Source organism: Lepisosteus oculatus, chromosome 25 (genome assembly GCF_040954835.1).
Source record: "Lepisosteus oculatus isolate fLepOcu1 chromosome 25, fLepOcu1.hap2, whole genome shotgun sequence".
Classification (NCBI taxonomy): Eukaryota; Metazoa; Chordata; class Actinopteri; order Semionotiformes; family Lepisosteidae; genus Lepisosteus; species Lepisosteus oculatus.
In genome coordinates, this window is record NC_090720.1 from 12,012,137 (window position 1) to 12,037,739 (window position 25,603).

The following is a 25,603-nucleotide window of genomic DNA, read 5'->3' on the forward strand; positions in this document are numbered from 1 at the left end:
ATGAAAAACACTATATGTTACTGCTGCAGCTGGTCTCAATCAAGCCCTCATTATCCAATTTCCCTTACACACCCCTTCCTTCACTATTTCAACAATCAGTTCAATAAGTTACATTGCTTGGTAGTAGGATCTCTTCCACCTCCTGAGCTCACCTCGCCCTTTCCTCCTCAGTACCTTTTTCTACCTGGTCTGGACTCCCTCAACGTCGCCTCTTTGGTGTTGATTTTGGATTTCTCACTCTTGCCTCGCCCCTATCGGATTTGTTTGTCTCTCCTCTTGCCTCCTACCTGGTCTTGACCCTGCCTGGAATAACTGACCACTCTCCCTCCTCGCCTGCCTTGGATACCTCAGCTTCCTCGCCTGTAGACCCGCACAGGGTTCGTAAATCACATCGTTCTTACAGAATACCAAACCCGCAACGTGAACCCCACGGATCAGGACGATACTTTCTCCATTCTCTTACACTATATTAATGAAAGGAATTATGATTGTAATTGAGGGCATTAGTAGTTTAGGTCAGTAGAGACACAGGAGACAGCAGAATACAGTTGCTCAGCTTTATCACAGTGCTGGGAGACAACCCTCTCCCTGTATGTTGTGTAAAGAGTGTTGTCAGCAATACAGGGAATTACAGGTCTTTACAAGGAGACGCGCACAGGGGTGTGTGCAGTGTTATTCATTTAGTTAAGACTAGAAGGCTTTTCGCAAATTATACGTTGTTCTGCATAGTAAAATATAAAAAATTGGTTTATGTAAAAGAAATTCAGTGAGGTTTATGTGACTTGAAATGGTGTTCTTCAGTGAAAATAAACTAAAAAAACAGGCTCCCTCCCCAAGCCCCCCCTTACTCCTCCATGACCTCTGTTTCTGTCCGGAACATTCCAAGTGCCATTGTTTAGCAACCAAGATATCTGTCACTTGGAGCCTCAGAAACCTTCATATTTGTTTTTTTTATTGTTAAATATTTCATATTGATTTATTTATAAGATATTAAAAAATCAATCTGAAATTCTTCTTCATACCTTGTCCAGAATTAATTTAAGTACAGCAGCATCACATCTGTAGAACATCTATTTCCCAACCTCTAGGGGTACACAGGGAAGTGTATACTACCTGGGAAAATCCAAATGTCTTTATCATGAGGAAAAATAGACTGATAATCTAGTATACTGCATCACATTCATTGGTTGATCCATACTCCATGATCCACGAAGGAGTGTGTAAGTTACTCATTTTTGCTGCCACCTGATCTGTTTTATGTAGTAATTTACCTTTTAAAGACCAATCCAGCCCCCTGGAAAAAGTTACAGTACTCAATCTTAGTTACTCAGATAATTCAGGTTTTCTTCTGAGTACCTTGTTTAAAAAAGATTGCTTACCTAAAAAAATACAGTGCCTAACAAATGCAATCAGACCATTCTTGTTGTGTCCCATATTGCAAATTTAGAAAATCTATGACTTAGACACATCTTTTTTTTAAACTTTAAAATTAATTCAAAAACTTGATGCCCAGACTGAAGACTTTAAAAAGAAAGATTTGTTACAGTAAATGGGAGTTTATGTATAGCATACTGTATATTATGATTAAATGACGTCAAGAATTTATTATGAATTACTGACAGATGATTCTTATTGAACTTGGTTTTTGACAACTGTCTCAAACATCTGCTATAAACTCCATTTCACTAGGAATAATAAAAATAATTATAATAAAAATAATAATAATAATAATAATAATAATAATAATAATAATAATAATTGCTTACACTTATATAGCGCTTTTCTGGACACTCCACTCAAAGCACTTTACAGGTAATGGGGACTTCCCTCCACCACCACCAATGTGCAGCATCCACCTGGATGAATAACACAACCACAAACTAAGCTTATTGAAGAATATACCTATTACTTGTTCCTTTGCAGCCTACACATGCTGACGCAGCTACCCACCTGAATTATTATCTTCTAGATTTCTTTTTGCTTTCTTTTGCTTTTCTTGTAACGCACTTTGAGAAGATACTCAGACTGTCTCTGATGCTTTTATCTCCCCTCTTGTAAGCTTACGTCCTGCAATTGTTGTTTTATTTGGTTGAGCAGTTTGAAATGTTTTTGAGTTGTGTGGAGCTCTCTGTTGCAGTTTGTGGATAAGTTTCCGTTAATGTGACTTTCTGTTTTTTTCTGATTGCTTCCGGGGAGAGCATGATGGGAAAAGAGGGACTATCAAGAAGAGAAAGAACGAGAACGCGGCAGGTGTAAATGTTATTGTTCAGCAATAAACCTTTACAGGAATATCTGTGTTCATGCAGTTCCCATCCGTACAGGCAGAGTGTTTAATCACCACCGCACAAACCCTACAGTTACACCCACGTGATATCCCTCCATTATACCCAAGCACCTAGTCTTCTTCAAACCAAGCCACTCTAGAGATCTTCATGGTCATTTTCAAATCATTTCATCTTCTGCTTTCCACTTCCTTCATATCTGTAGCTTCTGCGGTGAAGCCAACTCGTGCTGTGTACCCGTTTCCTACTCATTCTGAGTCTTGTCCATCCAAATGTCAGTTGGTTTATCTCTCCACTCTGATTGAGATTCCCAAACTAGCCTCTGAATTACTCCATCTCCTTGGCTCCAGATCAACTCACTGTTTACTTTATGGCCTTTCAGCTGTAATATTTGCAATCTGTGACCTCCAACAGCAAGACCATAGACGCTGTACCTAGTGTTGAAGTTGACAAGGTCATGGCATGCCTCTTTGATTCACTTCCTTTTCCCATTTACTATTATCAGCCCAATTGGGATTGCCATTCAAAAATATTCTGGAGAAAAGATCTTGATAATTGATATACTGGCCCCCGTCCCCCATATGTCCTCTGCACCAAGCACCAACAGCCTCATTGGGAAACCAAGTACTGTATGTCATCACAAAAATCCTGCTGTACTCAAATGAAGGGAAATGTTCAAAACAAATAAACTGATTATTATATAAATGAATCTTCTAAATTGAATATTATATAAATAGTATTTTACAAAAAGTTAAAAAATAGATGTATGGATTATACACTTAACCCTTTAATTACAAAGGGACCCTACCATTTTGAATTATAGTTCCTGATTGTGACAAAAGAAATAGTTCTATTAAATTAGACTCTGTATCATACATATGTTTCCTTGTGAACTCATTGACAAATGGTATTAATGGATATGTTTAAATTAAGGGAGGAATTTACTGTTTGCATTTGTCTTAAGATAATACATTTGTCATTCATATTGGGTATGATTTGGTTTAGTTTTTATTCAATTTTTTATGTTACATATTAAAAACATTTTGAACATGTTGTTTCGCCACACTGTGTCTTTTATGAAGACACTGGACTGAAACTGCAGTCACATAAGTCATTTCGCAATTTTTGCTGCAGTTCAAGAAATACTTCTGTTTTAATTTGGAAATCAAATTTTGGGGAAACAAATGAATTTCAGTTACATAAAAGCAGGAATATTAAAAAATGCAAACGGTTTCGATATACTGTACTTACAGAACTTGTTCTGTCTGCAAATGTGTCTTTGATGTGTTTTCAAGAAAAAACTGATATCTGCATGTGAAAGGGGAGTGTTGAAGGATAATATCCAATCCAAAACGTTTTAAGGTGTTTTTAGTTTTATACTGTATGTATAAATATGAAGCTGAGGACAGGCATTTACAGTCAGAGAGAAAGCACTGAAGAAATCGTTACCTTGATACTCATACAGTACCTGCTGGACCAAGTGTGATTCAAAAGCTGCTTTCTTCAGAGTATAACCAAGGTAAGTTTTATTTCATAGCTGATGTGTTACAGGTCATCATTACAGTGTTTTACAGTATTTTCTCCAATTTACAATTGTATAACCACCGTAAGTGTTGTGATTTGCCTTCAGAATGTTTTACTATACTATATCATAAGAATATCAAGAAAATACCATGGCAATGTTTCTGGGAATCATTACTATCCCACAGTACATTTACTTTAGTAAATGTCTGATACTGCTGTACACCATAATATTCCCAAGGGCAAGCGTTGTACATTACTGTTACCAATCCTATGTATGGTCCTACTGCATCTTGCTTGACTAAATAATAATCACATAACTGTACATGTATCTGTCCTGTTCCTTGTTCCTCTGTGCTTTACTTGCTCTTCTGGTTTGTCTTGTTGTCTGGGGCTATATATTTCCGGGTCTCACTTTCCTCTCGCTCGGTATTGGGATTGGTTGTAGAGAGGCTCGCCTCACCACGTCGCCCCACATCCGCTACGTGAGGTCTTATGTCTCGTTCCGACTTCACCCGATACCTTGAGCCCGGAGCAAACCACCTTATTTGCTCTGTTCCTGCCGCTACACATAGGGTCCTCCCTTCTCACCGGTCTCTCTCCACAGCTATACCCCAGATTCCGTGACAGTTAGAAAATGGATGGGCGGATAATATACTGTATATTTAATTATTAATTGCTTTATAAAACTTTAAGCACTATTCCATCTTTTTCATAAACGTTTTCTGCATCACAGTCTTTAACTTAGCCACTTGCTATGCTTATTTTGGAAACGTTCTGGCATGCTCGTTTGAACTACCTAATGTTTATTATCATTATAAAATGATATAAAGTTATAATGTTTTCCATGAACACTTGGTGTCGTTATTGCTGTAATGGATAATGAAAAGCTTGTAGCTTCATTGAACCTTTTGTAGAAAATGGAAAAAGTAACACTAGTAGCTTTTAATTTAGCTCATCCAATTAGAGTGACATACTGTACTGTAAGTCATTCTTTGAAAGTCATTCAAATCACTTAAAACCTCTTTTTTGTTTTAAATAAGATATATTTCCTTATTGTTTCAATTAGTATATAAAGCCACTATGTACAATTCTAACAATAAATTGTCTGTTCTCTAATTACTATTAATTTATATTTCATTACGAATAATTCTGTTACTGCATTTAATTAAAAAATGAAAAATGTCAGTTAGTGTTACTGTACAGTATGATTAGTGCAGGAAAGCACTAATGGGTTAATAAACATTTACTTGTTATGATTAAAATAGGATTTGTGCAAAAGCCACATTAAGATAGATTCACTGTGCCACCTGGCAATTCCAGAGAGTAATGTAGTCCTGCAACAGATTATGTGAAAATCTAAAAAATGTTGGATTCTGAACATTGTCTTTTGTGGTTATTAAAATAGATATCTGGAAAAAACATACAGGCAAAGCCATGTTTGATAATCAAGTCACATTATATGGACATACAGTACACAACACATACAGTGCTAATAGGAATTTTACATACAGTTACACAATGTTTCCAAACTAAGACATTTTGTGACCTAATAGCTTGAAATCAAGACACATTTAATTAAAATGTATTTAATGTTCATTTACATATTGTAAGTTACAACCTCCAAGTGCAATGTAAATGCTCAAACAGAAAAGTAATTATAATTGAAAATCTAGAAAAGATTTTTTTATAACTGGATACACCCCTTGGTAATACTATAGCAGTTGTAAATTAGGAAGGAGTGAACTGTGTATTGTTTATGTATAGTTTCTCACAGTGTACTTGTCTTCACCTCACTGCTGTCTTAAGAACTTATCTATATATGATTAATTTTGCTCATTTCTTCCTACAAATATAGCTTCAATCCACACTAGCATAACAAACAAAAATTAAGAAATTCATTATTAATTGCCTCTGACACAACCCGCTTGATGTATCAGAATAAAAGTCTCAAGGGGAAAATTAACACAGTATGCAGTTGGTAGTTTGACATACTGTATATTTGTGGTACTGTAGATGTAACATGCATTATTAGAATATTAGGAAACTTCTAAGTAGTAAGTACCTACTTGTAAGTTATGTGAAAAATAATGTTATTTTGTATATGGAATTCTGTTTTGCAGACAGACAGAAAGTTGACCTCATCTTCAGAAAGAGACCATGTCTGACCAGGTTAAGACTTCAGGAGCAGCAGACAATATGTGTGAGTATGTAGAGAACTGACATTGTTTCACAGATAAACTGTATTTGCAAATCTACAGGAGCTGTCTGAAGGGATAAAATGGGCACTCAGGGCACCATCAACTCACACGACAGTGAGCTCAAAGGCTGAGACTCCGATATCAATGACTCAGAAATTAATCTTGAAATTGATCTACACGAATTACTCTATAATGTCAAGATTGAAGGTTTCAAAGCTCCAGAATTTTTCAAGATGTCATGTAAAAGAAAACACCTGAAAGAGCTCTACAGCCAGATAATATTTAGATTCTAAACAGTTCACTTAGAATAATAAATACTGTATGTAAAACAATTTCAAGTTTCTCACTGAATTTTTTGATTAATTATTTTCCCACTTTGGGAGGACACCAAATCCTAATAAACCATTACAATCTGTCCTTTTTTCTTATTGCTTTGTTTTCATTAGTTAGATGTTATATTAAATGTATTACTATTATATAATAGTCTTTTAAAGATTAGGATATTTGAAGTTGGTGAAATTGGTTATTTTGTTCACTATTTGATTATATATTTTTTTTTGGGAAAGGTATGGTGCTGTTTGCCATGGAAAGATCAGGGAGTATCAAGATTGGACTGCCCCCAAATAATTACAATGACAACTTTAGTGAATATTCGAAATATGTGGGAAATCTGCAAGGCATCTCTCACGTCGCCTTCAGCCCTCAAGGAACAATGTTTGCAGTCTGTAATGCACAGCTGTATTCTGGGTCTCCTCCAGCGAATCCAGATGAGAACTGGCTGAAGCAGAAAGCTCGGTGTGTAGGAAGGTCTGGGTGGGATCAAGTTCATTCCCTCTTCTTCCATCCAAACGGCACACTCTATGTTGTCATGAAGAGTGGTGAACTTTACAGGGGTCCCCCTCCTGAGAATGAGTACGTGTCCTGGATGTACAGGGTTGCTACGAAGATAGGAACTGGAGGATGGTGCTTCCCTTCTCTGTTCTTTGACCCTGCGGGTATCCTGTACACTGTGACCACAGAAGGGAATCTGCTTAAAGGAAGCCCTCCGAATGATATGAACTACATCTGGAGTAAAAACAGTGAGATTATTGGAACTGGAGGCTGGACAGAACTTACCCATTTCATGGCCTTCTCTCCTGATGGCAATCTGTGGTGTGTCTCCAAGAATGGAGGGAAGATCTACACTGCCCCACCACCCAGGATTGCCAGTGATAACTGGATTGGAAGAGCACAGAATCTTGGATCTGGCTACAATCAATTCCCAATCCTTGCCCTCACGCAAGATAAAACCATAAGTCAAATTTTAAGTTTGGATTTTTCTGTTAAAGATGCAAAGATTCTTTCAAAAGAGCCTCTGATAGTTGGGCAACATGACTGTGACAACTCTACCGGCTCTGTTCCTTACACTGCAACTTTCCAGTAAGTGCTGCATTCTAAGTTGTATTTTCATTTTTCTGTATATCACAAAATACACAATATTTACAAAAATTACACACAAAATACACTGCCAATAGATCTAAAACTTAAATTGTAGGACTGCTGGTAATCATTTGGCAAATTTAACACAAAGATGTTTAAGGGTAACAAAATTTGAATTTAATGATGTCTGAAAATTTATTTTGAGATATTATTAAATGAAAAATCTACCTTTAGATTCATTTCTACATATATGTTCAACTATAACCTGTCAGTAAATCACTTGACTCTCAATTTGACTTTAAACAATTTTAAAAATGTTATAGAAGTGGTTAAGAAGAATCACCACACTGCAACACAACTGGCAGGTGTGAGCCTGTATGGGAGACCTCCAGAGAAAGCTAAGAATGCTGCAGGAAGAGGTGTTAGTGGGACCAGTGGGGGGTGCCCACCCTGCAGTCTGGGTGGGTCCTAATGCCCCAGTATAGTGACGGGGACATTATAATGTGAGACGGATGAGACATAAAACCGATGCCCTGACTCTCTGTGGTCATTAAAAATAACAGGGTGATTCTCAAAAAGTGTAGGGGTGTTACCATGGTGTCCTGGACAAATTTTAGATTGGAATTTAACAATCATGGTCTCCCAGTAATCTCCATCTATGAATTGGCTTCAACTCTCTGTTCTCCTCCCCATTGAGAGCTACTGTGTGATGAGTGTATTGGTGCACTCTGGCAGAGCTACTCATTGATGGTAGTGGAGGGGAGTCCTTGTTACTTGTAATTATTATCTTCATCATCATCAATGTACTGCAATACATTTGAAAAACTACCAACTTACCTTCCTGTCCACTCTATATATGCTGAATTTAATGATGATGTCATGAGGGTATTTTCGGGCTTGAGGAGAATTAGAATATGTGACAGAAAAGATGAAGGAACACCAGCAGAAGATACAAAAATTACTAACATTGCAAAAGAACAGCCAAAAACTTGCAAAGAAACTACTTCGAAACTGTTGAATCCTGAGTTTGACTCTAGTCCAGTCCTCCTCCGTGAGGATTTTGCATGTTCTTCTCATGGTCAATGGCTTTACTTAGATAGATAGATACTTTATTGATCCCGTGAGGGAAATTGCAGATGCACCATCAGCTGTCTGTGTCTGGGAGGTTCCACACCTGGAGAGTGTCAGCAGGTTTGGGTAGGCTTTAGTCAGCCACAATTTGAGCAAGCAGTAACAACATGAAAAAACCCTGTCTTGCCATCTTCACTATCTCTGAAGTTCATGAAATTCACCCGGCTGGTTTGTCAGGCAAGTACTTGCACAAGTCCTCCTTCTCCCAGTGTGGTGCAGCCAGGTTGATACAGTCTGCAGCTTTGAAACAAGAAGTTCTAAAATAGAATGTGATTTTTTTTTCAGGTTTTCTGAAACTATTTCCTTGGAAAGCTCTTTCACCCATTCTCATGAATTTACTCTGGCAGTTGGAGCATCAACAACCTTTCAAGCTGGAATCCCATTGTTGGCTGCGAATGAAACCACAGTCTCTATTAATGCCAGTACTACTCACAACTGGAGTTTTACAGAGACAGAAAGGAAAGAGGTACAGTATGTTCCCAGTAGTGGATTAAGCTATTGAAGATGAATGGTGCCTTTAAGCCCCCTGGGCTGTTACTCAAAGAAATTGAGCAAGACATCGCTGTTTTGTATATGTGGAATGGAAGAAGAAAACAGGGCACTTGACTAACATGGTGACTTTGATACTAGAACACTGTTGTTATGCACATTTTAACTACAACTTAACTCCTTAAATTGCCTTGTTTTTTTATTAAGTTCAAGCACATCTGAAAAAGGCTCTACAGATGAAACACTGTCTCTTTTCTTTCCCTTTCAGCGTGGAATAAACCTTTACCTCTTCCTTTGTTTTTTTTATTGCCATAACCAGTGAACTGCTTTAGCTTACTGGTTTTGAATGCTGTATTTGTCCACTGTTTTCTGAAAGCAGAGACCCCAGCCAATGGCTTTTGCTTCTTTCATTGCAGATTGTTAATACATCCAGCTTGAATGCTACAGTGCCCCCTGGGGAGGCTGTGAGATTCAAGGCTGTAGTCCAGAAGGGGATCATTGATGTTCCTTACACAGCGAAGGTGCTCACTGTCTTCGGACACCAGACCACTATCACTGGGACATGGACTGGAGCTTCAGTTTCGAAAGTGGCAATAAAGGAAGAGCCTATTGTTAACTAAAACAGTTTAGTAGTTACATGCATGCAGATACTTTACCTTACAGAGTATATATATATGAAAATGCCAGTAATTTAACATTCAAAGCTATTTAGCTTTTGCTGTTATCTAGTAAAAGGGGTATTTCCTTAAACAGCATAAGTATACTACTTTGCTTAATTTCTCTCTGATCAAGGAATTTGTTTGAATAAATTTTTCTTTTAAACTACAATTTGATATGATAATTAGAACTAATTGTATGCCAAGCCATTTGTGTTGGATTGTTCAGAGCTATTGCATTTAATCATCTTCACTATACGGTACTTGGGTTTTTTCCTTAATTTTTGTAATAATTATAAAATGATGATGCAATAATTTCATTAAATTATGATAATATTAAATTTCATTTCAATAATCATTTTGGTGCCTGGAACATATTTAGTATTTTTGTAATACTAAATAATTTAAAATGATAAGTGCGTCAATAAAATATTTGAAGGGTGTATGTTTTCTGCTTGTCTCTCTTTTGTCTTGTTGACTACCAGTGTCCAATTCCGGTCCTGCAGAGCCTGAGTGCACTTAGCTTTCTGGGTTACCTCTTTCTAAAGATTGGCATTTAATAAACCAAGCCCTGGTTCTTGAAGGCTAAAACGTGAATTCAACTTTTTTAAAGGAGTTTATGATGAAAGCTCAGCTGTCTGTAATTTGTAATTAATCAGGACATCACTTTCTCACTCAACCATCATAGATACTGTACATTATCTCCCTCTTTCCCTTACATTTGTCTTTCGCATCCCTCTTCCACCCCATCTCCACCTCTGCAGCTACCCCTTGGTCAGTGTTCTCTCTGCATGGCCTCCCAGAAGGACTCTAGCCTCCTCCTCCTATGTCAGGAGGTTAACCCTGAGCCAAGTGGGCAAAGTTATCTTAACTTTCATTACTCAACCTAATAGTTAAATCTCTGTCACGGGAAATACCGTGAAATGTAGTTAAAGACTCTATGCGAGACGGTATAATCCGGAAGTGACTGGAGTAGGACATCAGGAAGGACACAGCAGGATCAGGGTGGGTGGAAACACAGGGGGTGGTGACGGCAGTGATCTGGTGCAGGGGGGAGTGCAGGCGCACGAGTCCGAAAGGAAGTCAAGTAGGGGAAATCAGGGTGCAGTCCAAGGTCCAGGTGCCGGGATATCCATCCAAGACAGACACAGGGAATAGGGAAGGAGGAATACAGATAGTTAAAACATTGACAGGACAAGGCGCTCCGAGCCCCAGGCTCAGAGGGTCAGGACACCGTGGTGAATCCTGTGCTCTCGGGCCACTCCTGTGCCCGGTGGTAGGCGGGCTTCCGGGCATCCATCTTCCAAAGCTGAGCCCAGAACTATGGAGACGCCGGGCTTCAGTAGGGAAAACAGGATAAGATACAGCTGGGACAAATACAACTGGCAACACATTGGAAAACGTAGGAGCGCCCTGTAGAGGAAGGATGATGGCCATCACAATCTCTTAGAAATCAGGATGCTATGAAATGAATGGGAACCTCCCTTTTCTATAAAATCCATTCACTAACCAGTAGATTGTGTTTGTAACCCAGGGATTCTCTATATAGGAAAGTTTCCTAAAAGCAGTAGAATGGCAAGTTCTCTTAACAAAGTTCAAAAACTGAACTTGAATCTGGTCATAAAATCTGATTAGAACAAGGAGCTTTAGTCTTCTGTCTTCCTCTCTGTCTTCTCATTCTCTTCTCTTCTCTCTGCTCCTACTTTCCTCTTCTCTCTGTAGCTGCCAGTTTTTCTTTTTCCTCTGTTCCTTCGATGAATTTATGGTTTCCACATTATTAGAAACCACTGAATAACTTAGATCCTGTCCTCTACAGGAAGATCTACTGTTTTATTGAACAAATGCCTCTGGGGTTTCCTTCTTTGGTACATTGGATCAGGGGCATGGAGAAGGCACAAACTATGCATGCCACTCCTCTAAGCCTGATATAGTGATATGCTTTCTCTCTATGAAAGAGAAGGCAATACTTCACGCTTACTCAGAAGTGCTTCATTTTTAACCACATTGCTTGGTTGTGCACTATAATCTAGATATACTATCTCATGAGAGAGAGGGCAACTCCCTCTCAGTCCTTTGTGAACTGCGTTGCTTAAATTCCTCCCTGCTTTATTTCAGTGCTGCAAATGGGTGGCTTTCATGGTTCAAGGGTATGAATGTTTCCTGGTTGTATATATGGGTAACCTACTACCTATAATAGAAAGCTTTTCTGTGATGCAACCCATTGATCTTTCAATGAATGTATCCCTCTTCTTCCATCCAGGAGGCAGCCTCTAAGATGTGATAAAAAGTGGTGAATTTTACAAGGGTCCCCCTCCTGAGATTTTTAGGCATACAAGCATTGTATCTAATAAGTCACTTTACACTTATTATAATGTAGACCAAGATGGCTGTGTAACATACATTTTGTATTCAGATTCGAGTTTAAAAATTGTTCCTGTAAAATGAGATGGCTTGAAGTTAGTTCCGTACATTTTCACCTTCCAAATCATATCAATTTTGATGCTTTCCTGACTCTTTGCTTTGACATAGTATTTCAGTATTTAAGTCCCGGAGTGCATAAAACAGCTTGCAGTTTTATATTTCAGTAAGATATGTAAGAAACAATGTTCATTATACCACCCCACAAATTGCACAATGTCCCATTCTTTTTATTTAGTTAAGTTTTGTTGTGTTATTCCAACATTAGTAAAAGGACTCTAGCCACTACCTGTAGTGGTTTTTAAAATAGACATTTGGCAAAATACATGCATCATTTTACATGGACATACACAACACATATTGTACACATCATTTCAAACTGCAGATAATTGCTCGCTGTTGTACTGCCCAGTTTATAGAAACTCTATATGCTTATAGAAAGTCTAAACACCGATTCCAACTTAAACATTTTGCGAAATTGCAAACAAGACACATTCAATCAGAATGTATTTCACGTTCATTTCGATATTGTTACACACAACCCCAAGTGAAAGACAAACATTTTGAAAAGTTGTTGCAAATGAAAATCTCGGAAAATGGATTTTATACCTGTACACACCCCTTTAACAGTAACAGGACTTGTAAATTAGGAAGGAATTCACTGTGTACTGTTTCGGTACACTTGCTTGCACTCTAACTGCCTTCACCTCACTGTTGTGTTTTAAGATCTTGCCTACAGTACGTATGACTAATTCTGATCATTTTGTTCTGCATTTAAAGCCTCAACGCTTTTTTACCCCAGTGATCGCCCTGCGTTTGCTGCTTCCTGAACCCGCACTAGTTTAACAGCTGCTTCTGACAAAATCCGTCTGTGTGATGTATCAGAATAACGGTGTCAAGGGGAAGATTAATCTGTACTTCAAACTTAGAAAAATGATCTATCTGTGGGTTATATATTTATTGGGTAATATTAAAAAAATATCATTACATACACACGTATTACAAAGCGCCCCTTTAATTTGTTAGCAATGTAATTTGGGACTTCTATTAAACATTTAGTATTTTGTAAATTTGGAAAAACAGTAAAGCTCTCTTTAACAATATACAATATGCATTACAGAATCACAAGCTCAAGGGCGCTACGGACCGCAATCCTGTGTCATAGTCACTGGCTCACCGGGTTTGTGGAGACCTGTGATGTGGAATGAGACTCTCAGTACACAGTCCGCGCACTGACTTGTCCACACGTATATATTTATATACAGCTCACATTCGTAAACTGAGCATTTCAAACTGTGCCATGTAGCAACACTGAAGTCAAGAGGAGTTGATCTTCAGAATTGTAACTGTCCGGGTTTATCTAGAATTATTGTCCCGTGTCTAAAGAATCAAAACTTAGGCAAACTTAGGCAGATGAAGTAACTCTTCTCTGTTTTCTCATGATATATTTTTGTCCATGGTTGAATTGCAGCCTGAACAGTGTTTTGGCTGCTTTTCGCTGTTTCACACACACACTGTGCTGCCTGCTCACACTGTCCTGTGCCACAGTACAGCACATGTCTGACTCCTGCCTTATCTAGCACTGCTTTACCATCTCCAGCAGTAAAGTATTATAGGCTCATGTTAAAAGCAATAAATGGAGGGTGTTAAATAGATGCATCTATTCCAAAAGCACCACCAAATGAATCAGCTTTGCATAAAGTGTCCCTTGTGATAAACAGTTCCATGGTTATATTTCAGGTCGGATACCAGGATTACTATCAGCACCACCAGAGTTTCTAATTAAGAACCTTATATTACATTCTCACGCAACTTCAGATCATTTTCACATTTCTGAAAACCTTTAGAGAAATGTCCTATAATTTTTCTTGAACCTCTCTCCACTCGCCCTAGTTTTCAGGAGTGAAGAACGCTAATTTGAGCGAATACATAGAGGCTCTCTTCCTCCTCTTGAGGTATCAAACCTCCAGCCTGGGAAAACACTGTATTCAAAGTCTGAAATGCTCTAATTAAAAATGTCTGATGTACCAGTAACTTTGACACAGAACTGCAGGATCAGGGAATACCACCATTGGGCCTGTGAAAGCACTTGTGTGTGTTTTTATGTGCAAATTGTGACTATTCTGTCAAAAGGAGCTTTGCCTGTAGGTTTAATCAGAGTGTCTTAATTTAAAAAAAAATTGTATGAACTGTTTAATATACAGTATGATTCAAATTAAAGCATTACTAACCAATTAAAGGATCACTGTGCAGTACATGGGTGAAATAATGAACATCCTTTTTTACACATCCTAATTTTAGGATTGAGGATAAATTTAATGAATTAAAAAAAATTACAACTGTTTTTTGGATTACATCCTGGAAATTGTTTTGGCTGCTTTCCCCTGTTTAATACACACTGTGCTGCCTGCTCACACTGTCCTGTGTCACAGTACAGCACATGTCTGACTCCTGCCTTGTCTAGTTTACCATTTCCAGCAGTAACTTATTAGACTCCTGTTATGGTGGGGTGAGGTTGGTATAAAAGCAAAATTACCAGCAAAAACCACTGTAATTTAACTTTTGACTGTAGTGTAATCTGCAAAGGATTCCAACTCTCATGGATTACTGTAATACAGTATGAAAATTAGTACCATTAGCCTAAAATTAGAAAGTGATGCATGAGGTTCTAAGACTATCTATTGGCTTGACAATAGGACCTCACAGGCTGTAACTCAACCACAGGCAAAGTACGACATGAGAAAACACAGAGGTCCCTCCAAACTGACTATGTCTATGTTTTGAATTTTTAGAGACGGGTGAATAATTCTAGATAAACCCAAACAAACAGCCCCAGTTTTGAAGATTAACTCCCCTTGACTTTAATTATGTTGCTACATAGTACTGCACATCTGCTGACAGATGGGGGTACAATGTTAAAAAACATGGAATTCAATTCAATTCAGCTCTGTTTGACATTATACTTACGCGGCTGCATAGTATAGTGAAAAGTGTTTCTCATTAGTCACTCAGGTGCAGTATATAAATAGAACAGAAGACAGGACAATAGACTGTAACACAATAACAGTGTAACTAAATGAAAGTGTAATCAAACTCTGCAAATAAGCAAATAGAGAAAGGAATACAACAGGACAAATACAGTGCAAAAGTAATTCGTGGAACAGTACAAAAATAATATGGTGATTAATAAATATTACATCTAGTACAGTTTTAAGTACAATTTCGGCTTACATTCAGTTGTCGTGTATGTAGTGGTGTTGGAGTACAGTCATTGTGGGTACAGGAAGAAGTTAGGAGAGATCATAGTATGATGGGAGGGAGTGGGGGAGTCACCAGTTTGAAGGCTCTGGGGAAGAAGCTATTTTGGAGTCTAGTTGTGTGTGACTGGAGCGTCTGGATCCTTCTGCCAGATGCGGTGCAGCTGCCATACCAGACTGTGATGCAGCTGGTCAGTATGCTCTCCACCGTACATCTGTAGAAGTTGGTGAGGATCTGTGGAGGCAGGCGTATTTTCTTCAGCCTTCTCAGGAAGTACAGCCGCTGTTGTGCCTTCTTGATGAGACTGGAGGTGTTGAGTGCCCATGTGAGGTCCCTAGAGATGTGAACACCTAGGAATTTGAAGTTATTCACCATCTCCACCGCAGACCCTTTGATGTAGATGGGGGAGTGGACTTTTCCTTGTCTCCTGAAGTGAAAGATCAGCTCTTTGGCTTTGCTGATGTTGAGACATAGGTTGTTGGTCTGGCACATAGGTGTCTTATCTCCTCCCTGTAGGCAGTCTCATGGTTGTCAGTGATCAGGCCCACGACTGTGGTATCGTCAGCATACTTGATGATGTTGTTTGTGCTGAACTTGGCAGTAGTTGTGGGTGAACAGGGAGTAAGGCAGTGGGTTGAGCACATACTGTAGCCTTCAGGGGCACCGGTGTTCAGGGTGAGCGTGTTGGAGGTGAGGTTGCCAATCCTGACAGTCTGGGGTCTTCTGGTGAGGAAGTCTAGGATCCTGCTACAGAGGGTAGTATCTAAACCTAGAGTCCTGAGTTTGGTAGAAAGTTTTATGGGTATGATGGTGTTAAATCCTGAGCTAAAGTCAATGAACAGCATTCTTGTATGGGTGTTCCTTTTATCCAGGTGGGTAAGTGTGGTGTGTAAAGCTATAGAGATTGCATCCTCCGTGGAGCGGTTTGTGCGATATGCAAACTGGAGAGGATTAAGTGTTTTTGGAATGCTGGCTTTAATGTGTGGAATAAGCAGATTTTCAAAGCACTTCATTATGATGGGGGTGAGTGCAATTGGATGGTAGTTGTTCAGGCATGTGGGTGCTGATTTTTTAAAATATGGATTCTCTGGTCTGAGAGAGCAGTTTCAGTTTTTACACAGCCAATTCTGAAACTGATGTTTCTCCAGGTCCTTTCCAGCAGGAATCATGGTTTTAAGGAGTAAAAAGTTTCAAGAAGTTCCAGAAACATGGCCCTCCATGCAGTAGTATAGTTTGGAATAAATCCAATGTAATAACCCCATTTCTGTTTTTGATTCATGGAGTTGTAAAGGAATTTAATAACAGGAATTTATCAAGTCCCATTGGAGGACAATATATATACTGTAAATTTATGGGAAGCTGCATCGTGTGAATTGGCTGAGAAAGTGAAATCACAGCCAGAACAGCTAAAATGAGGATGTTTGGCCAAGAACTTCCTCATGCTTCGGTCGTCTCTTTGTATCAGCAAAGTGAAGGGCATACAACCTTCCTCTGCAAGAGCAATCATTGTATAACTCAAGATCTGGACAAAACTGATCTAGTGTAATGAAACCAGGCCCTGGATTGACCAGCAATCTTCTAAAGAAGTGTTTCTCATGTCTGGCTTCTCAGAGATCTCCCTTAAACCTCTGGCGAAAACATTGCAGCATGCCATATTCAACTGGATTACTCTCCAAACGCTTATAGTGCAGTCCGTAAATACATTATTTGGACAGTGACAATTTTAGTTGTTTTGGCTCTGTACACCAGCACATTGGATTTAAAATGAAACAATGGCAACGAGTTTAAAGTGCAGAATGTCAGCTTAAATTCGAGGGTATTTACATATGTATTTGGTGAACCATATAGGAATCACAGCTCTTTTTATACACATTTCCCCCCATTTCATGGACCAAAAGTAATTGGAAATTGATGACTGCCTGAAATCTGTGACTCATACAGATCACCAGACGTTTGGTATCTTTCCTTGTGATGCTCTGCCAGGCCTGTAATTCATTTTCATTCCTGATTGTTTGGGGGCTTTTTCCTTTCAGTCTTGTCTCCAGTAAGTGACATGCATGCTCAATGGGATTCAGGTTGGATGATTGACTTGGCCAGTCAATAACATTCCACTTTTTGGCCTGAAAAACTCCATGTATGCTTTAGCAGTATGCTTGGGGTCGTTGTCCTGCTGTAATGAGAGCCAGCAGCCATGTCACCCTGCAACTCACAACTGGCAGCCTACTGAAGCTAAGCAGGTGTGATTCTGGTCAATACCTGGATGGGAGACCTCCTGGGAAAAACTAAGGTTTCTGCTGGTAGAGGTGTTAGTGAGGCCAGCAGGCCAGCGGTCCATGTGGGTCCTAATGCCCCAGTATAGTGACAGGGACACTATGCTGTAAACAAGCGCTGTCTTTCTGGTGAGATGTAAAACCGAGGTCCTGACTCTCTGTGGCCATTAAAAATCCCAGGGTGTTTCTTGAAAAGAGAAGGGGTGTAACCCCAGTGTCCTGGCCAGATTTTCCATGCCTCCTAATAATCCTCCTCTATGAATTGGCTACATTACTTTGTTCTCCTCCCCCCCACTGACGGCAGGCGGAGCGACACGCCAGTTGGAGTATTCTGGGTGGCATTTAATGGCAACGTCAGTTCAAAGATTTGGTTCAAACCACCAAATGGAGACGGGTGTGCCGACAAGCGGACCCTGCTGATGCGGGATTAACGCTAGGATGAGAGAGATTGTCCTGCTGCAATGAGTTTTGAAACATTTGATTGGATCTGAGCAGATTAGCTGCTTCTGTACACTTCAGTATTCATCCTGCTGCTCCCATCTGCAGTCACATTAATAAAGACAAGTGAGCCAGTTCCACTGGCATCCAAATATGCCCAAACTATGAAACTACCTCCACCATGTTCCACAGATGAGGTGGTGTGTTTTATCATGAGCAGTTCCATTTTTTCTCCCCACTTTTTTCTTTCCATCACTCTGGTACAGGTTAATCTTTGTCTCATCTGTCCATAAAGCTTTGTCCCAGAACACTAGAGGCTTTTTATGTGCTTTTTAAGCAAACCATAACCTGGCCTTTCCTACCAGCGGTTTGCATCATGTAGTGAACTCTCTGCCATTATGCTGGTGTATTCTTTTCTTTATGGTAGTCTTAAACACATCTACAGTATACCTTCATCCTGGAGTGTTGCCAACCTGTTCAACAGTCGAAAAGGGGCTTTTCTTCACAATTGAAAGTATTCTTCACTCATCCACTACTGTGGTCTTCCAGGTCACTTGCTATTGCTAAGATTATGAGTGCATTCTTGCTTCTATAAATGTGCCAAACAGTTAATTGACACACCTAATGTTTTGGCTGTCTGATTTTTCAGCCTCCTGATGGCCCACTTTAATGGCAAAAACACTTCTTCGGTCCTCGTGTTTAGAGAGGACAGCAACAGACTCCAGATGCAAATGCCACATCTAGAATCAACTCTAGAACTTTTGTTAGCTCTCTTGTGCATGAACTCATAATGCAACACACAGATGGCCAAGAAACAACTAGGCAGCCAATTGTCCAATTATTTCTGGTCCCCTAAAAAGGGAGGACTATGTCTAAAAGGGCTGTGATTCCTATATGGTTCACCCAATAGGGATGTAAATACCCTCCAATTAAAGCTTACATTCTGCACTTTAACCTCAGTCATTTCAAATCCAATGTGCTGGTGTACAGAGCCAAAACACAAATTGTGTCACTGTCCAAATATTTACGGACAGAACTGTATATGGTATTTGTATTCTTAGATCGCACAAAAGCAGATAATGACGAACAAATACAACTTCACAACTGCTAGTATTTGCCCATTAATTGAATAATATGCTTCATACAGGTCTTTGCCAGATCTATGGCTACTTTTTGAGGTCAAGGATTTCTTCCTTTATTCCCACTCTGGACACTGAAGCTCCAAGCCATCTTCCAGTAACAACCGTCTCATATCCAAAGATGGTGATCACCTTTGCTTTGTAAGGAACAATCTGAAGTGTGATGATACAGTATGTCTGTTTTTTTTCTCCTGAGCACCTTGTATGAAAAACAAAATTCTTTATGGCATTCATTTAATTTTATTTTACAAATATATTAAATTTATTTTTACCTGTATGTTTATATATGGAAAACGCAAACTGTTTAATAGAGAAATATTCATGTCTTCATAATCTTATAGCTAGATACAGTAGGGGCATCACTTTATGTAACAAGGTCAATGTTGCCTTAATTTTCCACCAAAAAAATGGAATTATACTTGATATCTTTCCAAAAAGTATGAGAGGGGGGTGTTGCCTGTACCCTAGCTAAACTCCACTCTGGTTTGGTCCAAACGGGATTACTTAAAAAAGGTTCCAACTTAAGCGCTACCCTTTAAAGCGCTTTGAGTTCTTCCAGAATGAAGATGTTATATGTTATATGTTATGGCTGCAGCTGGACTCATTATCCAATTTCTCTTACACACCCCTTCCTTCACTATTTCAACAATCAGTTCACCCAGTTACATTGCTTGGTATTAGGATCTCTTCTACCTCCTGAGCTCACCTCGCCCTTTCCTCCTAAGTACCTTTTTCTACCTGGTCTGGACTCCCTCAACATCGCCTCTTTGGTTATAATTTTGGATTTCTCGCTTTTGCCTCACCCCTATCAGATTTGTTTGCCTCTCCTCTTGCCTCCTACCTGGTCTTGACCCTGCCTGGAATAACTGACCACTCTCCCTCCCGCCTGCCTTGGATATTTCAGCTACCTCGCCTGGAGACCCGCACAGGGTTCGTAAATTACATCGTTCTTACAGAATACCAAACCTGCTACATGAATCCCGCGGATCAGGACGATCCTTTTTCCATTCTCTTACACTATATAAATGTAAGGAATTATGATTGTAATTGAGGGCATTAGCAGTTTAGGTCAGTAGAGACACTGGAGACAGCAGAAAAGAGTTGATCAGCTTTATCACAGTGCTGGGAGACCACCCTCTCCCTGTATGTTGTGTAAAGAGAGTTGTCAGCAAAACAAGGAATTACAGTTCTTTACAAGGACATGCGCACAGGGGTGTGTGCAGTGTTATTCATTTATTTAAGACTGGAAGGTTTTTCGCAAATTATACGTTTTTCTGCATAGTAAAATATAAACAAATTGGTTCATGTAAAAGAAATTTACATATCATCACACTTCAGATTGAGCAACTTTGCCTGAGGGCCTGGGATGTGCTTAAAATAAGATGCATAAAACAGAGAAGATCAGTCAGCAGCACAGTTCTGAGAAACCGATGGCCTTTAAGATTGCCGCTCCTATGTGATGGCCCCAAGGCAGGACCACAGGGGAGCAGTGCTTCTCTACAGGAAGTACTGTACTTGTCTTTGAGAGACAACAGCTGTCAAGCTTGAGCGCTGGTGGCTATCTTCCAACACAAAGTTTCAAAGCATCTTTTCAGAACACAAGGTGAGCGAAACTCCTAATCTGACACCATCGTAAAATAGCACTTACAACTTCTGTGGGTTAATCAGAAACTGAATGTTTGCTTAAAGGAAAAGACACCTCTCAGGATGACCTGGTGGAATAATTGAAAGAAGTGTTGGAGTGTGTGTCTACTTATTAGCTTAGCAATCAAACATCCACTACCAACTCTCTCCATCACACAGTTCCACACCAACAGATCAGCCTGTAAACCATCAATTTCCTGTCTAAGGAAGGCTGGTGGTTCCACTGCTGACAAGATGAGGAAGACCAAGCTGTGTAGGAGACTAAGTATGTGTAATGTTCTGCTGCTTCAGGTAGTGTAAGCCATAGCCCATTTTCAAAAATAGACCAAGAGCAGGCAGGAATCAGGGAGCAAAGTGTGTGCAGCAAGCAGGGGACAGCAGGTGAAACTCGGCCCATAGGCTGAATCCAAAGTAGATGATTTTCAAAGCCGGAATGACACTAAAGAGCAGCACAAAGGCTCAGCAGATTTCATCATATTATACAGTATGCTATACATAAACTCCAATTTACTGTAACAAATCTTTCCTTTTAAAGTCTTCAGTCTGGGAATCAAGTTTTTGAATTAATTTTTAACTTTAAAAAAGATGTGTCTAAGTCATAAATTTTCGAATTTTGCAACATGGGACACAGCAAGAATGAACTACAAGAAAGAGCTCTATAGAGAAATGCAAACAGTAGAAGGGATCGACTGCCGAGACAGAGAGCCGTGGAGAACAGTTGGTGCCTGAGACCACCTTTGCTGAGGGGATTATGGAAGGAGGGGCTCGTGTAGGCCTCAGCTGGGATTCAGTCAAGGACCTGATAGGCCTGATCTAGGACTTCATGCAACCAACCGACAGTCCCGTTAAAAAGGTATAGACCACATCCAATCAGATAACCACTCACCTTACCTGTCCACCACCACACCTCCAAACCCCAGCAAGCTTTAGGGCTGTCTGCAGTAACCCCAGCGCTCAGCATTGGGTTTAAATTCCTGTTAAGCTCTACTCATTCCTTATGTTTTGTCTTGGATTAGGCTTTCCTGGTTTTCAGAACTCGTTCCTTTTTGAATGCGGTTTAAGGACTTCACTTCTGGCTTATTGCTCTCATCTACTGTATCGGCTACCTGGGCTTTTGGGTTTCTGCTCTCTTTTCGACCACGATGTCTGGACTACACTTCTGGCTTTGTGTTTCTCGCCATCTGGAAATTTTCTCACCGATCTAACTCTGCTCAGGATCCAATACTCTACTCTAGCTGTTCTTCTCTTGAGAAGCCACAGCCTGCGAAATTGAACTCTGCTGTGGCAGTGGCATCACTTTATGTAACAAGCTCCATGTCGCCTTAATTTAAAAAAAAAATGGAATTATACTTTATATCTTTCCAAAAAGTATGAGAGGGGGGTGTTGCCTGTGCCCTAGCTAAATTCCTGTCTGGTTTAGTCCAAACAGGCTTTCTTAAAAAAGGTTCCGACTTAAGCACTTACCCTTCAAAGCACTTTGAGTTCTTCTAGAATGAAAAACACTATATGTTACTGCTGCAGCTGGTCTCAATCAAGCCCTCATTATCCAATTTCCCTTACACACCCCTTCCTTCACTATTTCAACAATCAGTTCAATAAGTTACATTGCTTGGTAGTAGGATCTCTTCCACCTCCTAAGCTCACCTCGCCCTTTCCTCCTCAGTACCTTTTTCTACCTGGTCTGGACTCCCTCAACGTCGCCTCTTTGGTGTTGATTTTGGATTTCTCACTCTTGCCTCGCCCCTATCGGATTTGTTTGTCTCTCCTCTTGCCTCCTACCTGGTCTTGACCCTGCCTGGAATAACTGACCACTCTCCCTCCTCGCCTGCCTTGGATACCTCAGCTACCTCGCCTGTAGACCCGCACAGGGTTCGTAAATTACATCGTTCTTACAGAATACCCAACCTGCTACATGAATCCCACGGATCAGGACGATCCTTTTTCCATTCTCTTACACTATATAAATGTAAGGAATTATGATTGTAATTGAGGGCATTAGTAGTTTAGGTCAATATAGACACTGGAGACAGCAGAATAGAGTTGCTCAGCTTTATCACAGTGCTGGGAGACCACCCTCTCCCTGTATGTTGTGTAAAGAGTGTTGTCTTTACAAGGAGAAGCGCACAGGAGTGTGTGCAGTGTTATTCATTTAGTTAAGACTAGAAGGCTTTTCGCAAATTATACGTTGTTCTGCATAGTAAAATATAAAAAATTGGTTTATGTAAAAGAAATTCAGTGAGGTTTATGTGACTTGAAATGGTGTTCTTCAGTGAAAATAAACTAAAAAAACAGGCTCCCTCCCCAAGCCCCCCCTTACTCCTCCATGACCTCTGTTTCTGTCCGGAACATTCCAAGTGCCATTGTTTAGCAACCAAGATATCTGTCACTTGGAGCCTCAGAAACCTTCATATTTGTTTTTTTATTGTTAAATATTTCATATTGATTTATTTATAAGATATTAAAAACTCAATCTGAAATTCTTCTTCATACCTTGTCCAGAATTAATTTAAGTACAGCAGCATCACATGTGTAGAACATCTATTTCCCAACCTCTAGGGGTACACAGGGAAGTGTATACTACCTGGGAAAATCCAAATGTCTTTATCATGAGGAAAAATAGACCGATAATCTAGTATACTGCATCACATTCATTGGTTGATCCATACTCCATGATCCACGAAGGAGTGTGTAAGTTACTCATTTTTGCTGCCACCTGATCTGTTTTATGTAGTAATTTACCTTTTAAAGATCAATCCAGCCCCCTGGAAAAAGTTACAGTACTCAATCTTAGTTACTCAGATAATTCAGGTTTTCTTCTGAGTACCTTGTTTAAAAAAGATTGCTTACCTAAAAAAATACAGTGCCTAACAAATGCAATCAGACCATTCTTGTTGTGTCCCATATTGCAAATTTAGAAAATCTATGACTTAGACACATCTTTTTTTTAAACTTTAAAATTAATTCAAAAACTTGATGCCCAGACTGAAGACTTTAAAAAGAAAGATTTGTTACAGTAAATGGGAGTTTATGTATAGCATACTGTATATTATGATTAAATGACGTCAAGAATTTATTATGAATTACTGACAGATGATTCTTATTGAACTTGGTTTTTGACAACTGTCTCAAACATCTGCTATAAACTCCATTTCACTAGGAATAATAATAATAATAATAATAATAATAATAATAATAATAATAATAATAATTGCTTACACTTATATAGCGCTTTTCTGGACACTCCACTCAAAGCACTTTACAGGTAATGGGGACTTCCCTCCACCACCACCAATGTGCAGCATCCACCTGGATGAATAACACAAACAACCACGAACTAAGCTTATTGAAGAATAAACCTATTACTTGTTCCTTTGCAGCCTACACATGCTGATGCAGCTACCCACCTGAATTATTATCTTCTAGATGTCTTTTTGCTTTCTTTTGCTTTTCTTGTAACGCACTTTGAGAAGATACTCAGACTGTCTCTGATGCTTTTATCTCCCCTCTTGTAAGCTTACGTCCTGCAATTGTTGTTTTATTTGGTTGAGCAGTTTGAAATGTTTTTGAGTTGTGTGGAGCTCTCTGTTGCAGTTTGTGGATAAGTTTCCGTTAATGTGACTTTCTGTTTTTTTCTGATTGCTTTCGGGGAGAGCGTGATGGGAAAAGAGGGACAGTTGGTCAGTTGGTTTATCTCTCCACTCTGATTGAGATTCCCAAACTAGCCTCTGAATTACTCCATCTCCCTGGCTCCAGATCAACTCACTGTTTACTTTATGGCCTTTCAGCTGTAATATTTGCAATCTGTGACCTCCAACAGCAAGACCATAGACGCTGTACCTAGTGTTGAAGTTGACAAGGTCATGGCATGCCTCTTTGATTCACTTCCTTTTCCCATTTACTATTATCAGCCCCATTGGGATTGCCATTCAAAAATATTCTGGAGAAAAGATCTTGATAATTGATATACTGGCCCCCATCCCCCATATGTCCTCTGTACCAAGCACCAACAGCCTCATTGGGAAACCAAGTACTGTATGTCATCACAAAAATCCTGCTGTACTCAAATGAAGGGAAATGTTCAAAACAAATAAACTGATTATTATATAAATGAATCTTCTACATTGAATATTATATAAATAGTATTATACAAAAAGTTAGAAAATAGATGTATGGATTATACACTTAACCCTTTAATTACAAAGGGAGCCTACCATTTTGAATTATAGTTCCGGATTGTGACAAAAGAAATAGTTCTATTAAATTAGACTCTTTATCATACATATGTTTCCTTGTGAACTCATTGACAAATGGTATTAATGGATATGTTTAAATTAAGGGAGGAATTTACTGTTTGCATTTGTCTTAAGATAATACATTTGTCATTCATGTTGGGTATGATTTGGTTTAGTTTTTATTCAATTTTTTATGTTACATATTAAAAACATTTTGAACATGTTGTTTCGCCACACTGTGTCTTTTATGAAGACACTGGACTGAAACTGCAGTCACATAAGTCATTTTGCAATCTTTGCTGCAGTTCAAGAAATACTTCTGTTTTAATTTGGAAATCAAATTTTGGGGAAACAAATGAATTTCAGTTACATAAAAGCAGGAATATTAAAAAATGCAAACGGTTTCGATATACTGTACTTACAGAACTTGTTCTGTCTGCAAATGTGTCTTTGATGTGTTTTCAAGAAAAAACTGATATCTGCATGTGAAAGGGGAGTGTTGAAG

General features: G+C 39.2%; 1 protein-coding gene across 1 annotated transcript; it reads left to right on the forward strand.

Moving 5' to 3' along the window:
- The first annotated feature begins 3,698 nt into the window (after window positions 1–3,698).
- Window positions 3,699–10,096, forward strand: LOC138225083 (uncharacterized). The gene is made up of 5 exons (XM_069183926.1): window positions 3,699–3,801; window positions 5,927–6,006; window positions 6,571–7,423; window positions 8,840–9,020; window positions 9,460–10,096. Exons 2-5 carry the CDS (start codon window positions 5,964–5,966, stop codon window positions 9,661–9,663), a joined length of 1,281 nt encoding a protein of 426 aa, XP_069040027.1. The 5' UTR covers window positions 3,699–3,801; window positions 5,927–5,963; the 3' UTR covers window positions 9,664–10,096.
- The last annotated feature ends 15,507 nt before the right edge of the window (window positions 10,097–25,603 follow it).

What these genes read in the sequence shown, in the direction of transcription:
- LOC138225083 (XM_069183926.1), top strand. Translation starts at nt 5,964, where the DNA reads ATGTCTGACCAGGTTAAGACTTCAGGAGCAGCAGACAATATGT. An exon ending in AGGAGCAGCAGACAATATGT is followed by an intron (nt 6,007 to 6,570) that starts GTGAGTATGTAG and finishes TTTTTGGGAAAG; the next exon opens with GTATGGTGCTGTTTGCCATG. An exon ending in CAGAGACAGAAAGGAAAGAG is followed by an intron (nt 9,021 to 9,459) that starts GTACAGTATGTT and finishes CTTTCATTGCAG; the next exon opens with ATTGTTAATACATCCAGCTT.